Consider the following 15,612-nt stretch of genomic DNA (forward strand, 5'->3'; position numbering starts at 1 on the left):
TGGGATCAGAACCAGTGGGGGCATGTCAAGTGCACCCACTGGGTGTAGTCCCCGAGACCACGGTCGACTGCTGGCAGTCGACTGTGGTCTGAGTTCTATTTTCTCCCCCCCTTTTTTTACTCCCTGCACTCGACTCTGACGGGCCGGTCGAGTGGGATCAGAACCAGTGGGGGCACGCAAAGTGCACCCACTGGGTGTAGTCCTCGAGACTATGGTGGACTGCGGGCAGTCGACCGTAGTCTTAGTACTTATTGTCCTTGTCGTTTTTTACTGTAAAATAAGTTCTCCTCTTTGATTTCAGAAATCTTGTGATCTTGGAGCTCGCTTTGCTGACTTGGAGAGACAGCAGATCCAACTGAACCTTGACTTGGAGCTGGCCAAGACAAAACTGCAAAAAGTCAAGGACGGCGCCACTGGTAAGACGAGTTTGTCGACTGGTCTGTCTTAGGCTTGAGTACCCTTCCACTCTTTCTGAACCAAGCATTGTTTCTTCGCAAAAAAACTGAGAGAAGCTCTGACGAAGAAGGATCAGGATTTGGCTGCTGCTCACAAGGAAGCTGACGACACAACCGCTCTGGCTGAACAGAAGCTAGCTTCGGTCGGCCAGTTGGAAGAAGAGAATACCAGGCTGAAATCTGCTCTGAACGAAGCCAACAAGGAGTGCTCGCGCTGGAAGAAGGAGAACCTCAACCTGGGCGAGAAGATGGAAGGCATCACTCGCAGGAGGGACGATCTGGAGAGCTATCTGAGGAGCCTTGCCAAGAAGTTGTTCATCAAGCTTGAAGGTGCACATTTTGTTTCGACTGATTTTTTTTGTGTCGACTCGGCATATGTAAATTGAATTATTCTTGGATCGTGATGCAGAATTTTGCCATAACTTCAAGGAGGAGACTAGGCGTATCGAACCTGGTTTGGATCCAATCAATTCTCCCGTGAAAGATGAAACTGCCATGAATCTGCTCCGACTGGAATCCCGCATCGACGGTCTCGTGGACTACTTGGCTCGACTGAAGGTCGCCATGTCACGGATTGACCCGTCACTTTGGCCAGAGGCCGCGCTCCAAAATGATCTTGAGTCCCTGATGACTCGTCTTAACAAAATCCCTGACCGAGTGCAGGAGTGGAAGAAGTCTTCTGCTCGGTGTGGTGCTGATGTGGCTCTGTCTTTGGTTCGTGTCCACTGCAAGGAGGTGTGACAAGACAAACTGGCAGCAATCAAGGTTGCCAACACCCAGAAGCATGACTTCCGAACTTTTATGGAGACTTTCATCACTGCAGCCACTCGGATCACCGACGGCATCGACCTGGATGAGTTCGTCGAGCCTGCCAGCCCTCCTCCTGCGGAGTGAACAAACTTTTCTGCCTCACCTTAAATTTGCCTCGGAATGCCGAGTGGTTTTTGTAACTGTTAAACTCTTTCGGGCTGAATGCCTGAGCACTTTGATCTGTGGTCCGAAACCTTTAGGATTTATCTGAACTTGGTTTATCGTTGAATATCTTTATGAATCCCCGTCGAGTGGAAATAGTTCTTCATTCAAGACAACTTTTTTGTATTTGTGGCGTAGCTCCGAAGGAGAAGGTAGCAATCGACCTGCACCTCGTCGTCCTTGCGGATCGGTGATGGAGCGCTTGTTGTATTGGTGGCGAAGCTCCCCAAGGAGGAGGTGGCAATCGACCTTGTTACTGCGGAGCAGGATGGAGTGCACGTTGTATTTGTGGCGAAGCTCCCCAAGGAGGAGGTGGCCTTCGACCTGCACCTTGTTACTGCAGAGCAGGATGGAGTGCACGTTGTATTTGTGGCGAAGCTCTCCAAGGAGGAGGTGGCCGTCGACCTGCACCTTGTTACTGCAGAGTGGGATGTGTTTTGTACTTAAGCGAGTGCCTGACTGCAGCTAAGTCCTCAAGTGAGAGAACTTAGGCAAGTACTGGACTGCAGCTAAGCCCCCGAATGGGAGGACTGCTCTCCACTCGATAGGATTTTTTCAAACTTAGGCGAGTGCCTGACTACAGCTAAGTCCTCAAGTGATAGAACTTAGGCGAGTACTGGACTGCAGCTAAGCCCCCGAGTGGGAGGGCTGCTCTCCACTCGGTAGGATTTTTTCAAACTTAGGCGAGTGCCTGACTGCAGCTAAGTCCTCAAGTGGGAGAATTTAGGCGAGTACTGGACTGCGGCTAAGCCCCCGAGTGGGAGGACTGCTCTCCACTCGGTAGGATTTTTTCAAACTTAGGCGAGTGCCTGACTGCAGCTAAGTCTTCAAGTGAGAGAACTTAGGCGAGTACTGGACTGCAGCTAAGCCCCCAAGTGGGAGGATTGCTCTCCACTCGGTAGGATTTTTAAATACTTAGGCGAGTGCCGGACTGCAGCTAAGTCTCCAAGTGAGAGAACTTAGGCGAGTACTGGACTGCAGCTAAGCCCCCGAGTGGGAGGATTTCTCTCCACTCGGTAGGATTTTTTCAAACTTAGGCGAGTGCCAGACTGCAGCTAAGTCTCTAAGTGAGAGAAATTAGCGAGTACTGGACTGCAGCTAAGCCCCTGAGTGAGAGGGTTGCTCTCCACTCGGTAGGATTTTTTCAAACTTAGGCGAGTGCCGGACTGCAGCTAAGTCTCCAAGTGAGAGAACTTAGGCGAGTACTGGACTGCAGCTAAGCCCCCGAGTGGGAGGATTGCTCTCCACTCGGTAGGATTTTTTCAAACTTAGGCGAGTGCCGGACTGCAGCTAACTCTCTAAGTGAGAGAACTTAGGCGAGCACTGGACTGCAACTAAGCCCCCGAGTGGGAGGGTTGCTCTCCACTCGATAGGATTTTTTCAAACTTAGGCGAGTGCCGGACTGCAGCTAAGTCTCTAAGTGAGAGAACTTAGGCGAGTACTGGACTGCAGCTAAGTCCCCGAGTGGGAGGGTTGCTCTCCACTCGGTAGGATTTTTTAAATACTTAGGCGAAACAGATTCGCAGCTAAGCCCCCGAGTGGGAGGCTGGCTCGCCACTCGGTAGGAAATTATTTTTACAAACTTAGGCGAAGCGGATTCGCAGCTAAGCCACCCACTGGGGAATTTCTCACGCAAACAAAAATAGTAATAATCACTGGGAAAATTATAACGCTCTTGTCTTTGATAAATAAACTACAAGAGTTTTTTCTTATTACATCTCATCCGAGTGAGAATTCAAGTATAAAAGGGGCGGAGGAGCTCCGCATTCCAGGCTCGCGGCTCATCAATCTGGCGATCGACATTGTAGAGGTGGTATGCTCCATTGTGGAGGACTCTGGTGACTATGAAGGGGCCTTCCCAAGTAGGAGCGAGTTTGTGTGGTTTCTGCTGATCCACTCGGAGGACTAAGTCTCCTTCTTGGAAGGCTCGACTCTTCACTTTTCTGGCATGGAATCGACGCAAGTCTTACTGATAGATGGTCGATCGGATAATGGCCATTTCTCTTTCTTCTTCCAGGAGGTCGACTGCGTCCTGCCGGGCTTGTTCTGCTTCATCTTCAGAGTAGAGCTCGACTCGGGGAGCGTTGTGAAGCAGGTCACTTGGCAAGACTGCCTCGGCTCTGTAGACCAGAAAGAATGGTGTTCTTCTGGTCGATCGGTTCGGGGTTGTCCTCAATCCCCAAAGGACTGATGGAAGCTCGTCGACCCATGCACCTGCTGCGTGCTTGAGACCGCGCATCAATCAGGGTTTCAGTCCTTTGAGAATTAGGTCGTTTTCCCTTTCTGCTTGCCCATTCGACTGGGGGTGAGCGACCGAAGCATAGTCGACCCGAGTGCCCTGAGAGGCGCAAAAGGCCCTGAATTTGTCGGAATCGAAGTTTGACCCATTGTCAGTGATGATGCTGTGCGGAACTCCATATCTGAATATCAACTCTCTGATGAAACTGATAGCAGTGCAAGCATCAAGATTCTTGATAGGCTTGGCTTCAATCCATTTGGTGAACTTGTCAACTGCTACCAGCACATGAGTGAAGCCGCTCCTGCCCGTTCTCAGTGGTCCAACCATGTCCAGCCCCCAAACAGCGAAGGGCCATGAGATCCGTGGAACTTTTTGGTTGCGGGGCCTCTTCAGTGAAGGGATCCTCCTGAACTGATGGTGTGTGGATGTGTTCCAAAAACACATTGCTGGGAATGGCTTCTCTTTTGGAACCTATTTTTGCCAGATCATCAGCTGCTTGATTTTTTAGTCGGGGTATGTGATGAAGCTCTAACCCCTTGAATTTCTTCTCCAGCTTTCTCACTGCATTGCAATAACCAGTCATGGATGGACTTCTGACGTCCCATTCCTTCATCACCTGATTAACCACCAAATCTGAGTCGCCATAGACCATGAGGCGACGGACGCTGAGTGAAATGGCCATGCGCAACCCATATAAAAGTGCTTCGTATTCTGCCTCGTTATTGGAGGAATCAAAGTGGATTTGAAGAACATATCTGAGTTTACCTCCTCTGGGGGAGACCAACACCACTCCGGCACCGGAACCATTCAGCATCTTGGAGCCGTCGAAGAAGATGGTCCAATGCTCCGAGTGAACCTGAGTCGGCAGTTGCTGTTCAATCCACTCGGCGACGAAATCTGCGATTGCCTGGGACTTGATAGCTTTCTTTGCCTCAAACTTGATATCTAGAGGAAGGAGTTCAATCGCCCATTTTGCCACTCGACCAGTTGCATCCCTGTTATGCAGGATCTCTGACAATGGAGCGTCGCTGACGACTGTAATGGAATGATCGGAGAAGTAGTGAGCAACTTTCTTTGTGGTCATATAAATCCCATATACAAGCTTCTGATAATGAGGATATCTTTGCTTCGATGGGGTCAAGACTTCAGAAATATAATATACTGGGCGCTGAACTTTGAAGGCTTTTCCTTCTTCTTCCCGCTCGACCGTAAGTACCGTACTGACGACTTGTCCTGTGGCTGCAATGTAAAGCAGCAAAGGCTCCTTGCTGATTGGGGCAGCAAGCACCGACTGGGTGGAGAGCAGAGCTTTGAGCTCTGCAAACGCTGCATCAGCTTCAGGAGTCCACTCGAACTTGTCAGACTTCTTCATCAATCGGTAAAGAGGCAATGCCTTTTCACCGAGACGAGATATGAATCGACTTAGGGCGGCCAAGCAACCAATAAGCTTCTGGACGTCATGCACTCGCAGAGGACTTTTCATTCGGAGTATAGTACCGACTTTTTCTGGATTGGCGTCGATTCCCCGTTCGGAAACGAGAAAACCGAGTAATTTTCCGCCAGGAACTCCGAATGTGTACTTTGATGGATTAAGCTTGATATCATACCTCCCGAGGTTGGCAAAGGTTTCAGCAAGGTCAGTCAGCAGGTCGGAACCCTTCCGTGACTTGACCACAATATCATCCATGTATACTTCCACATTCCGACTGATTTGAGTGAGCAAACACTTCTGAATCATCCTCATGAATGTGGCTCCGGCATTCTTGAGGCCGAACGGCATGGTAACATAACAGAAGCACCCGAATGGAGTGATGAAAGCTGTTTTGATCTCGTCAGGTCCATACAGACGGATCTGATGGTACCCGGAATAGGCGTCTAAGAAAGACAGTCTCTCACATCCCGCAGTCGAGTCAACTATCTGGTCGATGCAGGGGAGAGGAAAATGATCTTTCGGGCAGGCCCGATTGATATGTTTAAAGTCAATGCACATGCGAAGTGACTTGTCCTTCTTGGGGACCATAACAACGTTGGCGAGCCACTCGGAGTGGTAGATTTCTCGGATGAACTCCGCTGCTAAGAGCCGAGCCACCTCCTCGCCAATGGCCTTTCTCTTCTGGACGGCGGACCGTCGGAGATGTTCCTTGACACGTTTTACTTTTGAGTCGACTCTTAGGCGGTGCTCAGCTAGCTCCCTGGGAACACCTGGCATGTCAGAAGGCTTCCATGCGAAAATGTCCCAGTTCTCACGGAGGAACTGGATGAGCGCTTCTTCCTATTTGGAGTCGAGTGTTGTCGAGATATGAGTTGGAGCAGCGCTGGGGTCGGTCGGGTGGATGTGAGCTGCCTTCGTATCGCCAGTCGACTGAAAAGCTGATTCTGTAGTGGGCTTCTTGGCTCGCAACAAATCACTCGGGTCTGCAGTCTTCTGGTATTCCTGCAACTCCACCACTGTCATCTGAGCATCGGCGATCTTCGAACCTTTCTTAAAACATTCTTCCGCTTTCTTCCGATTGCCCGTAATAGTGATCACACCTTTGGGGCCAGGCATCTTCAATTTGAGATACACATAACATGGTCGTGCCATGAAGCGTGCATAAGTCGGCCTGCCCAAAATAGCGTGGTAGGCACTCTGGAAGTCTACAACTTCAAATGTCAACTTTTCTTTGCGGTAATTCTTAGAATCACCGAAAACCACATCAAGAGCAATCTGGCTGAGTGATTCAGCCTTCTTCCCAGGAATGACTCCATGGAAACTTATGTTGCTGGCACTGAGTCTGGACATCAGAATGCCCATCCCCTTCAATGTCTCAGCATATAGTATGTTCAAACCACTGCCGCCATCCATCAAGACTTTGGTCAGTCGAGTGCCTTCAACAACTGGGTCGACCACCAAAGGGCTTGGCTCCCAGGGGTGGCGATGTGCGTTGGGTGATCGGATCGGTCGAATGTTATGGCAGTCTGAGACCACTTCAGATAACTAGGTGTCACCGGAGCGACCATATTCGCCTCTCGGTTGATAACTTTCAGTTGACTTTTGCTTTCAACATCAGCAAAAATCATCAGAGTGGAATTGACCTAAGGGTATCCGTCATCACTATCTTCCTTGTCTTCAACTTTGTCCGACTCCTTTTCCTTATCTTTGGGCTGCTTGCCCTGGAACTGCTAGATCAAGAGTTGACACTGTCGAGTGGTATGTTTCGGGTAAATGAAATTACCCTCTTCATCTTTCTTGGTGTGGACGAGACATGGCAAATCCAACACATCATTTCCGTCCCGGTCTTTAACTTTCTTGGGGTTCCAGGGTCCTTTAGGTTTCCCTTTAAACTTTCCTTGGGTTACAGCTAAGGCTTCCCCAGGAGTAGCTGGCTCGGCTTTCCGCTTCTGTTTCCAATTGGGATTTCCTCCGGTTTCTTGGGCGACTGATTTGAGCTTGCCACTCCTGAGTCGATCCTCATCTTCACCATTAGCGTACTTGGTGGCAATCTCCATCATTTGGTTCAGAGACATATCTCCGGTCCGACCGAATTTCAGATTCAGTTCTCTGTACTTGACGCCTTCTTTGAAGGCACAGACTGCTTGGTGGTCAGGCACATTCTCTACCGTGTGATGCAATGTAGCGCCCCGAGACCGATGTGCCACGTGTCTTCTTGTTATTGCTGTTGTTGCGTTGTCATTGCTTGCGTGTCATGCATTGCATCATGTCATCATGCCATCATCTCATAAATCTTTTGCAACTCAACTAAATAAATCGCTTGGATCTTCGGTCCATTTAAATCGAGGGAATTCACATGGTGATTCTCTTTATAACATATCCTCCTAATATTTGGGGAGCTATTATAAATATTCCATCAATTTGGAATTACCACAAACACACTTGCAAAATATCCCAATGCCTTTGTCCCATGCATCATCTCCTTTTCTTTTCCTTCTAGTTCTTTCTTCTGCAAGTGCCACTTTCCCCTTCTTAATTAATGTTCATTCTTTTCCTATAGACCATGCCTTCAACCTCTCTATCAAATTTCATCATATTTGGAATTGTTTTGGTTAGGGTTTAAAATGGTTCAAGTTTGAATTGAATTCAAACTTGAATTATTTTACTTCCTTTAAAAATCTCCAAACCAATTTTGTTAAATAGAGCACATTTTCAGGATCATGAGTACATTTTTATATTTCTCTAGCTCCTATCCTTTTTCCCCTGCTCTTTCTTTTTGTATTTCTGTTTGAAGAAATAGAAAAGAAAAGAAAGCAGCAGTGAGGAGTCTAGCAAAGCCCAATCGATCCAGCCCTTTTGACCATCCTTCCCCGCAGCTGGGCCGGCCTCCCAGGCCCACCAAAGCCCCTCTCCAAACCCTAGCAATCCATCCGATCGATCCACTCCCCATCTCCCTCCCGCAGCGCCGCCTCCCTGCTGTCGTTTTTTTCCCTCTGCCCGATCCCATCTCCCTCGATCTCTCTTTCTCGCTCGCAACAGCAGCTCTCCTCGATCCTCCCCGCCGCCATGCGCCCTCGCCGCCGCGGGCCACCATCGCCGCTGCTTCCTGCGTTGAGGAGCCGCCGCGCCAAGTCCCTGTGTCCGCGGCTCCTACCCCGAGCGCCGCCCCATGGAGCCACGGCCCCCCTGATCCGGTGAGCCCTAGCTCCGCCACCACAGGAGGTCGACCCGACGCCCAATCCCCTCGTCGGCCTCCTCTGCTTTGCCGTCCTCGACCATCGGTGCTTCCGCGAGCCGCCCCATGGCCCCTGCGTTCCTTGCCCCGCTGCCGCACCGTCTTCTTCACCTCCTGCCGCGAGCTCTGCCTCCTCGCCATGGCCCCTCGCAAGCTCCCTCCGTCAAGCCCCGCTGCCTCCTGCTCTACTCCCTCGTCCTGCCACCAGCCGGGTTGGACGCCCATCTGCCGGATCCGTTCGTCTCGTGGACGCCCTCTTCATCTCCGGTGTATCTCGCTTCGCTGCAAGTCCCTGCCGCCGGCCTCTGTTTTCCCTGCTCGTCGCCTGAGCATCAGCACCCGCTCGCTTGCCCGTGCGTGAGTGCTCACGTGGGCCACTTCGACCGTCGACCTCCTCAAGTTCAGGACCAAGACCCGAGACCTGAGACCCGTGGCCTCCACTGTTAATTTTCGTGGACGTCAAGTACCTCTTCCGGTGATCCGAACATCTACGAGCCGTGTACCACTACAGCCGGTGTGTTTTTCGTCAAGTCCGACTACGACACAAACGGCTACACAATGACTCCAAAGAACATGGAAACGCCAAGTTCCTCTCCGAACGTGTACGGCTATCAACGAGTACCTCTACCATCGCCGTGTACCACTACTTCCACTACATCGTGAGAACGTCTACTTCCCTCTACGAACTTGATCCGCTTAAAAAATGCACGCTTCGAAGGTATAACCCCGAGACGACCTTCCGAGAACGAATGTGTGTAGTATGAGATGCCCGTGTTTGCACCATGTCCGAGTTGTTCCTTGCGCGTTCCTCTTTTACCTTGCCACTGACATGTGGGAACCCCGTAATCGGGAGCACCCCACCATCCTTGCATGACACGCTCCCGTCACTTCCTTTTGCACCGGTATCCCCGTGGGCTACCGTAGAACCGATATGTTGTCGTGGCATCATTTTCGGATTCGTCGTCGTGGCACCCTTTTCCTTTCCACCATGATGTCAAATGCTTCATAATAATGCTCTTGTCAAGTTTTAATAAAAATGGCATAAAACTTGCTCATGTCATTCGCATCATGATAATAACATTTAAATGTTAAAAAAATTGTTGTTGCACCAAATTGCTATATGCATATGGGGATTTTCCGGAAATGTTGTTTGTTATTTCCGGCCTCATTTAAACTTGCCTAAATAGTTAGTTTACTTATGCTTCACCTCTTGCCATGTTTAATAACATTTAATATTGTTGGGTACATAATCAAGAGTGAACTAAATAACTTGAATGTGGTGTTTCGTCAATATGCAACTCGTTGCATATCGAGCTCCACTTAATTTGTAGCATTGTTTGTTGCACTTTGCCATGCCATGAATCTTTAAACCGGACATGCATCATACTTGTTTGCGCATCGTGCCATGCTTATGTGATGGTTGTTTACTATGTTGTGTGCTTCTTTTCCGGTGTTTGCTTCTTCGGGTTGGTTCCGATAACGTCGCGTTGTGAGGACCCGTTCGTCTATGTTCCGTTTGTCTTCTTCATGGACTCGTTCTTCTTCCTTGCGGGTTTTCAGGCAAGATGATCATACCCTCGAAATCACTACTATCTTTGCTATGCTAGATGCTCGCTCTTTTGCTATGCCCATGCTATGATACCTACCACTTGCTTGTCATGCCTCCCAGTTTGTTGAAACAAGCCTCTAACCCACCTTGTCCTAGCAAACCGTTGATTGGCTACGTTACCGCTTTGCTCAGCCCCTCTTATAGTGTTGTTAGTTGCAGGTGAAGATTGAAGTTTGTTCCTTGTTGGAACATGGAGATACCGTTCCTTGTTGGAACATGCTTACTTGTTGGGATATCACTATATATCTTATTTATTTAATGCATCTATATACTTGGTAAAGGGTGGAAGGCTCGGCCTTATGCCTGGTGTTTTGTTCCACTCTTGCCGCCCTAGATTCCGTCATATCGGTGTTATGTTCCCGGATTTTGCGTTCCTTACGCGGTTGGGCTATTATGGGAACCCCTTGACAGTTCGCCTTAAGTAAAGCTTTTCCAGCAATGCCCAACATTGGTTTTACCATTTGCCACCTAGCCTTTTTTTCCCTTGGGGGTCGCGCGCTCAAGGGTCATCATTATTTTACCTCCCCGGGCCAGTGCTCCTCTGAGTGTTGGTCCAACTGAGCAATGTCCGAGGCTACTAGGGGCAACTCTGGGCTGGCTTACCCGACGTCTTGCTCATCCGGTGTGCCCTGAGAACGAGATATGTGCAGCTCCTATCGGGATTTGTCGGCACATCTGGGTGGTGTTGCTGGTTTAGTTTTACCCTGTCAAAATGTCTTGTTGTACCGGGATACCGAGTCTGATCGGAATGTCTCGGGAGGAGGTCTATTCCTTCGTTGACCGTGAGAGTTTGTCATAGGCTAAGTTGGGACACCCCTGCAGGGATTTGAACTTTCGAAAGCCGTGCCCGCGGTTATGGGCAGATGGGAATTTGTTAATGTCCGGTTGTAGAAAACCTGAAGTTGACCTTAATTAAAATGAATCAACCGCGTGTGTAACCGTGATGGTCTCTTTCCGGCGGGGTCCGGGAAGTGAACACGGTTGTTGGAGTTATGCTTGACGTAGGTTGCTATAGGATCACTTCTTGATCATAAATTTCTCGACCGTGCTTTGCCTTCTCTTCTCGCTCTCATTTGCGTATGTTAGTCACCATATATGCTAGTCGCTTGCTGCAGCTCCACCTCATACCTTTACCTTACCCATAAGCTTAAATAGTCTTGATCGCGAGGGTGCGAGATTGCTGAGTCCCTGTGGCTCACAGATACTTCCAAAACCAACTTGCAGGTGCCGATGAGTCTGTGCAGATGACGCAACCAAGCTCAGGAGGAGCTTGATGAAGATCTTGTCCTTTGTGTTGTTTCGTTCTAGTTGATCAGTAGTGGAGCCCAGTTGGGGTCGATCGGGGGCCTTTGTCGCATTTGGGGTTCTTCTTTTATTTTGGTTCCGTAGTCGGACCTTGATTGTATCTGGTTGATGTAATGCTTTATTCCTGTATTTGTGTGAAGTGGCGATTGTAAGCCAACTATGTATCTCTTTTCCCTTATTGTATTACATGGGTTGTTTGCGAAGATTACCTCACTTGCGACATTGCTTTCAATGCGGTTATGCCTCTAAGTCGTGCTTCGACACGTGGGAGATATAACCGCATCGAGGGCGTTACATGCAACGTGATCCATCTCTGGATGTAATCCCTCAAGGTTTCATTCAGCTTCTGCATGCAAGACCGCAGTTCCGTCAGCCCTGCCGGTCGCTTGCATGTTCCTTCAAATGTGGTGACAAACACTCGGGCGAGATCTTCCCAAGTGTAAATGCTGCTGGGTGCTAACTGGTTCAGCCATGCTCTAGCCAAGCCCTCCAACATGAGAGGTAGGTGCTTCATGGCCACTTCATCATTGCCATCGCCAATCTGGACGGCCACTCGGTAGTCTTCAAGCCAAGTATCGGGCTTGGACTCGCCAGTGAACTTGCTGACTCCAGTCGCCAACCTGAAGTTGGGAGGAATCACAGCGGCCCTGATGGCTCTACTAAAGCACTCTGGCCCCGAAACATGTGCTCTGCTGCTGGCAGGAGCATCTCTGTCGTGACCTTCCCGGTGAGCTCTGTTCCTGTCGACCAAACCTTGAACGAGAATGGATCTCGCATCAAAGCCTGGCTCCCTGGAGTCGACTGGAATCCTTCGCCCAACACTACGAGGACGCCTGTCATCTTGTTGTCGAGGCGCATACGACCCGCTCCTCGGGGGAGGGGTGGGTACTCGACGTCGATCATCACGATCGAATCGGTGATCCTATTGCTCACGGTTCCCATACTGATTACGCCGGTCCCCACGTCCCTCATGCCTCGGGGGCGATCTTGGGCGATGAGCCGACTGGACTGTGTCCGCGGCAACGGATCTGCTGTGAATCCTGTTCCGTGACTGAGAAACAGTGGAATTCTGGTCTCCTACTGCCCGGAGTAACGCTCTGATCTGCAGCAAGCCTCTGCCAGCCTCCGACTGGGAAGGCTGAATCGACTCTGCTATACGGGCTGCAGCTGCTAAATTTTGAATCAGAGTTCGATATACCTGCGGGGGCAGGAAGAGCTAACGTCGACTGGATTCGGGAACCCGTTGTCGCGCACGCTCGTCGAGTGCTCGCTAGAGGTTCTCCAGCCGAGTGCGCTCGACCAAGTTTGCCAGGCGCGCGTCCTCCAAGGCACGAGCCTCGGGGGTTTCTCCAACGATAGGAGTGTGCAGTGCATCCATGTTCCGGTGGCGAAGTTCTTCTCTCTGCAGCAACGTGAGAGGCTCGGGAAGATATTCCTCATGGGGACGCGACGGGTCGCCTCCACCCGCGCCTCCGTCGGTGCGGGGAAAACCGGGAGGACTGGGTGGTCCATCGACCATCAGAACCTCTGCCGTCGGATCGCTGCTATCACACTCGGATGCGATCTCTGCGGAGCCAGTCGACAGGTCGAACAGGACGTAGAGGGATTCGTCGGGCTCGATCGCCGCGACTTGAGGGGTGGCCGACTGGCGTGCCACCGTGTGTCTCACCCACCGCTGAAGTCTCGACCGACCAAAGCGCTTGCGCCGGCGGGAAACAGGGAGGGAGGACAACACAGGAGCCGACCGGTAAGGGGTCGACGGTTGCCGCAGGAGAACGCCGCGGACGCACGCGCTAAAGTGCGTTGCCCCACGGACAGGGAGTGCGTCCATGTCGAGCGGAGCCTCCTGAAGCCAAGCGGAGTCGTCGGCAATGAACGTGAGCGCGCCGAGACGGATCTCGCGGCCCTCCACCAAAACTCCGCCAAAAACCATGATGATTCGGGTCGGAAAAAGATCGCAACTCCTCCAACAAAACGCTAAAACACCTTCCCCACGGTGGGCGCCAACTGTCGTGGTTCTAAGTCTGACAGTAGTGTAGGGGGTAAGTATGGAGAGGCAAGATCTTAGCTATGGAGAAGTTGTAAGCACGTAAGGTTTACGAGTTCAGGCCCTTCTCGGAGGAAGTAATAGCCCTACGTCTCGAAGCCCGGAGGCGGTCAACTGGATTATGCGTGTATGAATTACAGGGGTGCGAACCCTTGTCTCGGAGGAGGGGGTGGCTTATATAGAGTGCGCCAGGACCCCAGCCAGCCCACGTTACAAAGGGTTCAACGTACATTAAGGCAGGGCGTTACTGGTAACGCTAGTAATAAAGTGCTATGATGACCATAAAAGCTACTTAATAACCGACCGTTAGCATGCGGAGTGCCTTTAGGTCTCTGACTGTCGAGTGGCTTAGTCTTGGTCGAGTGGTTGCTTCTTGATCGAGTATCTTCGAGTCTGTCGAGTGGAACACGTCCAAGTCGATTGAAAGATGATTTCTTTTGGAGATGTCCTTGGGTAGGTTAGTTTGGACAGGTCCATGCCCCTACCCTAGGTACGTAGCTTCATCACGTGCCGCCTGGCGCGGGAGGCACTCGTCCCCGTTGCAAGGTATTTAGAGGGCTACTGCAAGCCGAGTTCAAGTGCTCCTACCAGCTCCTCCCCATCACAGTTGTGGCGGCGATGGCAAGAGGCGGTGTCCTGAATTGCATCCGGGGTGGTGCTACGAGCAACAAATGCCAACACCACGACCCGACGGGGTGCAGCAACCAACCGCATTGGGAGAGTTGCGACTGGTGGTGCACGACGCTGCGACCGCCCGCACGGTGAGCTACCACCGGCAGGGAGAGAAGCTACAACCTAGGACGTGTTTGGTAGCCTGCATGAGGCCTGGCCTGGCTCGCGCGGGACAGAAACGGGCCGATTGGTTGCCTGCTTTCACTGTTCGGCCCGCATGGTATGAACCTTAAAGCACTCCTAGGCCTGGCTCCCTGGGAACGCACGAATCGACAGTTTCTCTAGGGCTAGGCCCGAGCGGTGCACGTGGGCGGCGGCAGCTGCATGCACGTGACCAAACTCGAGAAGCCGCGTTGCTTCTCGAAGCGCCGGCAAATATTAGCCTCACCGCCCCTTACCGCTCCCTCTCCCCACTCTCCCAACTCTCACCGGCGGCGGCGGATCGGAGCAGAGCAAGAAGACCACCGGACTCCATCACCGGCAAGCGGATCATCAGTTGGCCCACGGCAATGGCGGTAAGCACTTCTATCTGTTCGACATGCAGAACTCTTTCCCGTTCGATTCGGCGATAGATTCGATCCACGGCGGAGGGGTATGGGGAATAGAGGTAGATAAGCATAGGGGTAGTTCATACCAGTTCATACGAGTTCATAGTACTTCAAACTAGTTCATGCAAGATCAGAATAGAGGTAGATGCGGATGCAGAAGGGGGATTGGGGGTACACAACGGACACCGGCTCACCGTGGCGGCCGTCACCGGCGTGCGGAGCGGTGGGTTGAGCCGTTGGCCTTCATCTTCTTCTTCATCATCGTGCGGGCCGGTGGGTCGTCGTCGTCGTCCTCGGCGGAGTCGAGGTCGATCTGCCAGGTACGACGGCCTGGCTCCGGCACCCTCGCTGGCATCTGCATCGCTTCTTCCTCCTCCTTAGGCTCCCCACCGATGACCGCCGACGACGCGATAGCCGTCTCCCAGTACACTGCGGCACGACAGTCATTAGGAGCCCAATAGTTCTTGTACTTGCACCACTTCTTCCTTTGTTTAGCGTCGTTGGAGACGGCCTGTTTCATGGCCCAACGAATGATGTCAACTGCCATCGCGTCCTTTGCTAGGTCAGGAATCAGCGTCTTCAGCTCTTCTACAGTGGCCTTCATGAGCACTGCATTAGATTCCTTCTGCATGTCAGGCATGGAGCCGAAGTTCGAGCACACCTCCATGGTGTTCTCGAACTTGTGTGGTCACCAGCCGACCACCCAAGGAAGAAGGCCCTCCAGCCAATACCCCAAGGGAAGGGGTTGGCGTTGGAGCTGGAGTTAGAGCTCATGGCGATGGGGAGGCGGAAGGTTGACAGTGAGAGAGGAGAGGGGGTGGGTAAGTAGTGTTGGGCAGGGTGAGTAAATATAGGGGCGATGGAGAGGAGGAGAAGAGTGACAGTCATGCCGTTTTAACAACATGCTCTTCAATAAGCCATGAACTCTGTGTTGTGCCCAACTCCATGAATTGTGTGCAGATCGAGGAGAGCAATGAGGTGCTCCCGGCCATTGACAACAAGGGCAAGAAGCCCCTTCACCCAATGCCCGACGAGGTTGTGCTGCCGCCCACCACCGAGGAAGACTTGAAGATGCCTGGGGGTGGCAACGACGAGGGC

General features: G+C 51.5%; 1 protein-coding gene across 1 annotated transcript; it reads left to right on the forward strand.

Annotated features, from left to right (window-relative positions):
- The first annotated feature begins 654 nt into the window (after positions 1 to 654).
- Positions 655 to 1,523, forward strand: LOC123151123 (uncharacterized). Its single transcript, XM_044570891.1, has 2 exons — positions 655 to 785; positions 865 to 1,523. The coding sequence occupies exons 1-2, from the start codon at positions 704 to 706 to the stop codon at positions 1,194 to 1,196; spliced, it is 414 nt and encodes a 137-aa protein (XP_044426826.1). The 5' UTR covers positions 655 to 703; the 3' UTR covers positions 1,197 to 1,523.
- The last annotated feature ends 14,089 nt before the right edge of the window (positions 1,524 to 15,612 follow it).

This window comes from Triticum aestivum, chromosome 7A, assembly GCF_018294505.1.
Source record: "Triticum aestivum cultivar Chinese Spring chromosome 7A, IWGSC CS RefSeq v2.1, whole genome shotgun sequence".
NCBI lineage: Eukaryota > Viridiplantae > Streptophyta > Magnoliopsida > Poales > Poaceae > Triticum > Triticum aestivum.

Excerpts from the sequence above, each read along its gene's own strand:
- LOC123151123 (XM_044570891.1), top strand. The coding sequence starts at position 704 with ATGGAAGGCATCACTCGCAGGAGGGACGATCTGGAGAGCTATCTGAGG. Across the intron at positions 786-864 it reads GTTGTTCATCAAGCTTGAAG|AATTTTGCCATAACTTCAAG; the intron begins GTGCACATTTTG and ends ATCGTGATGCAG.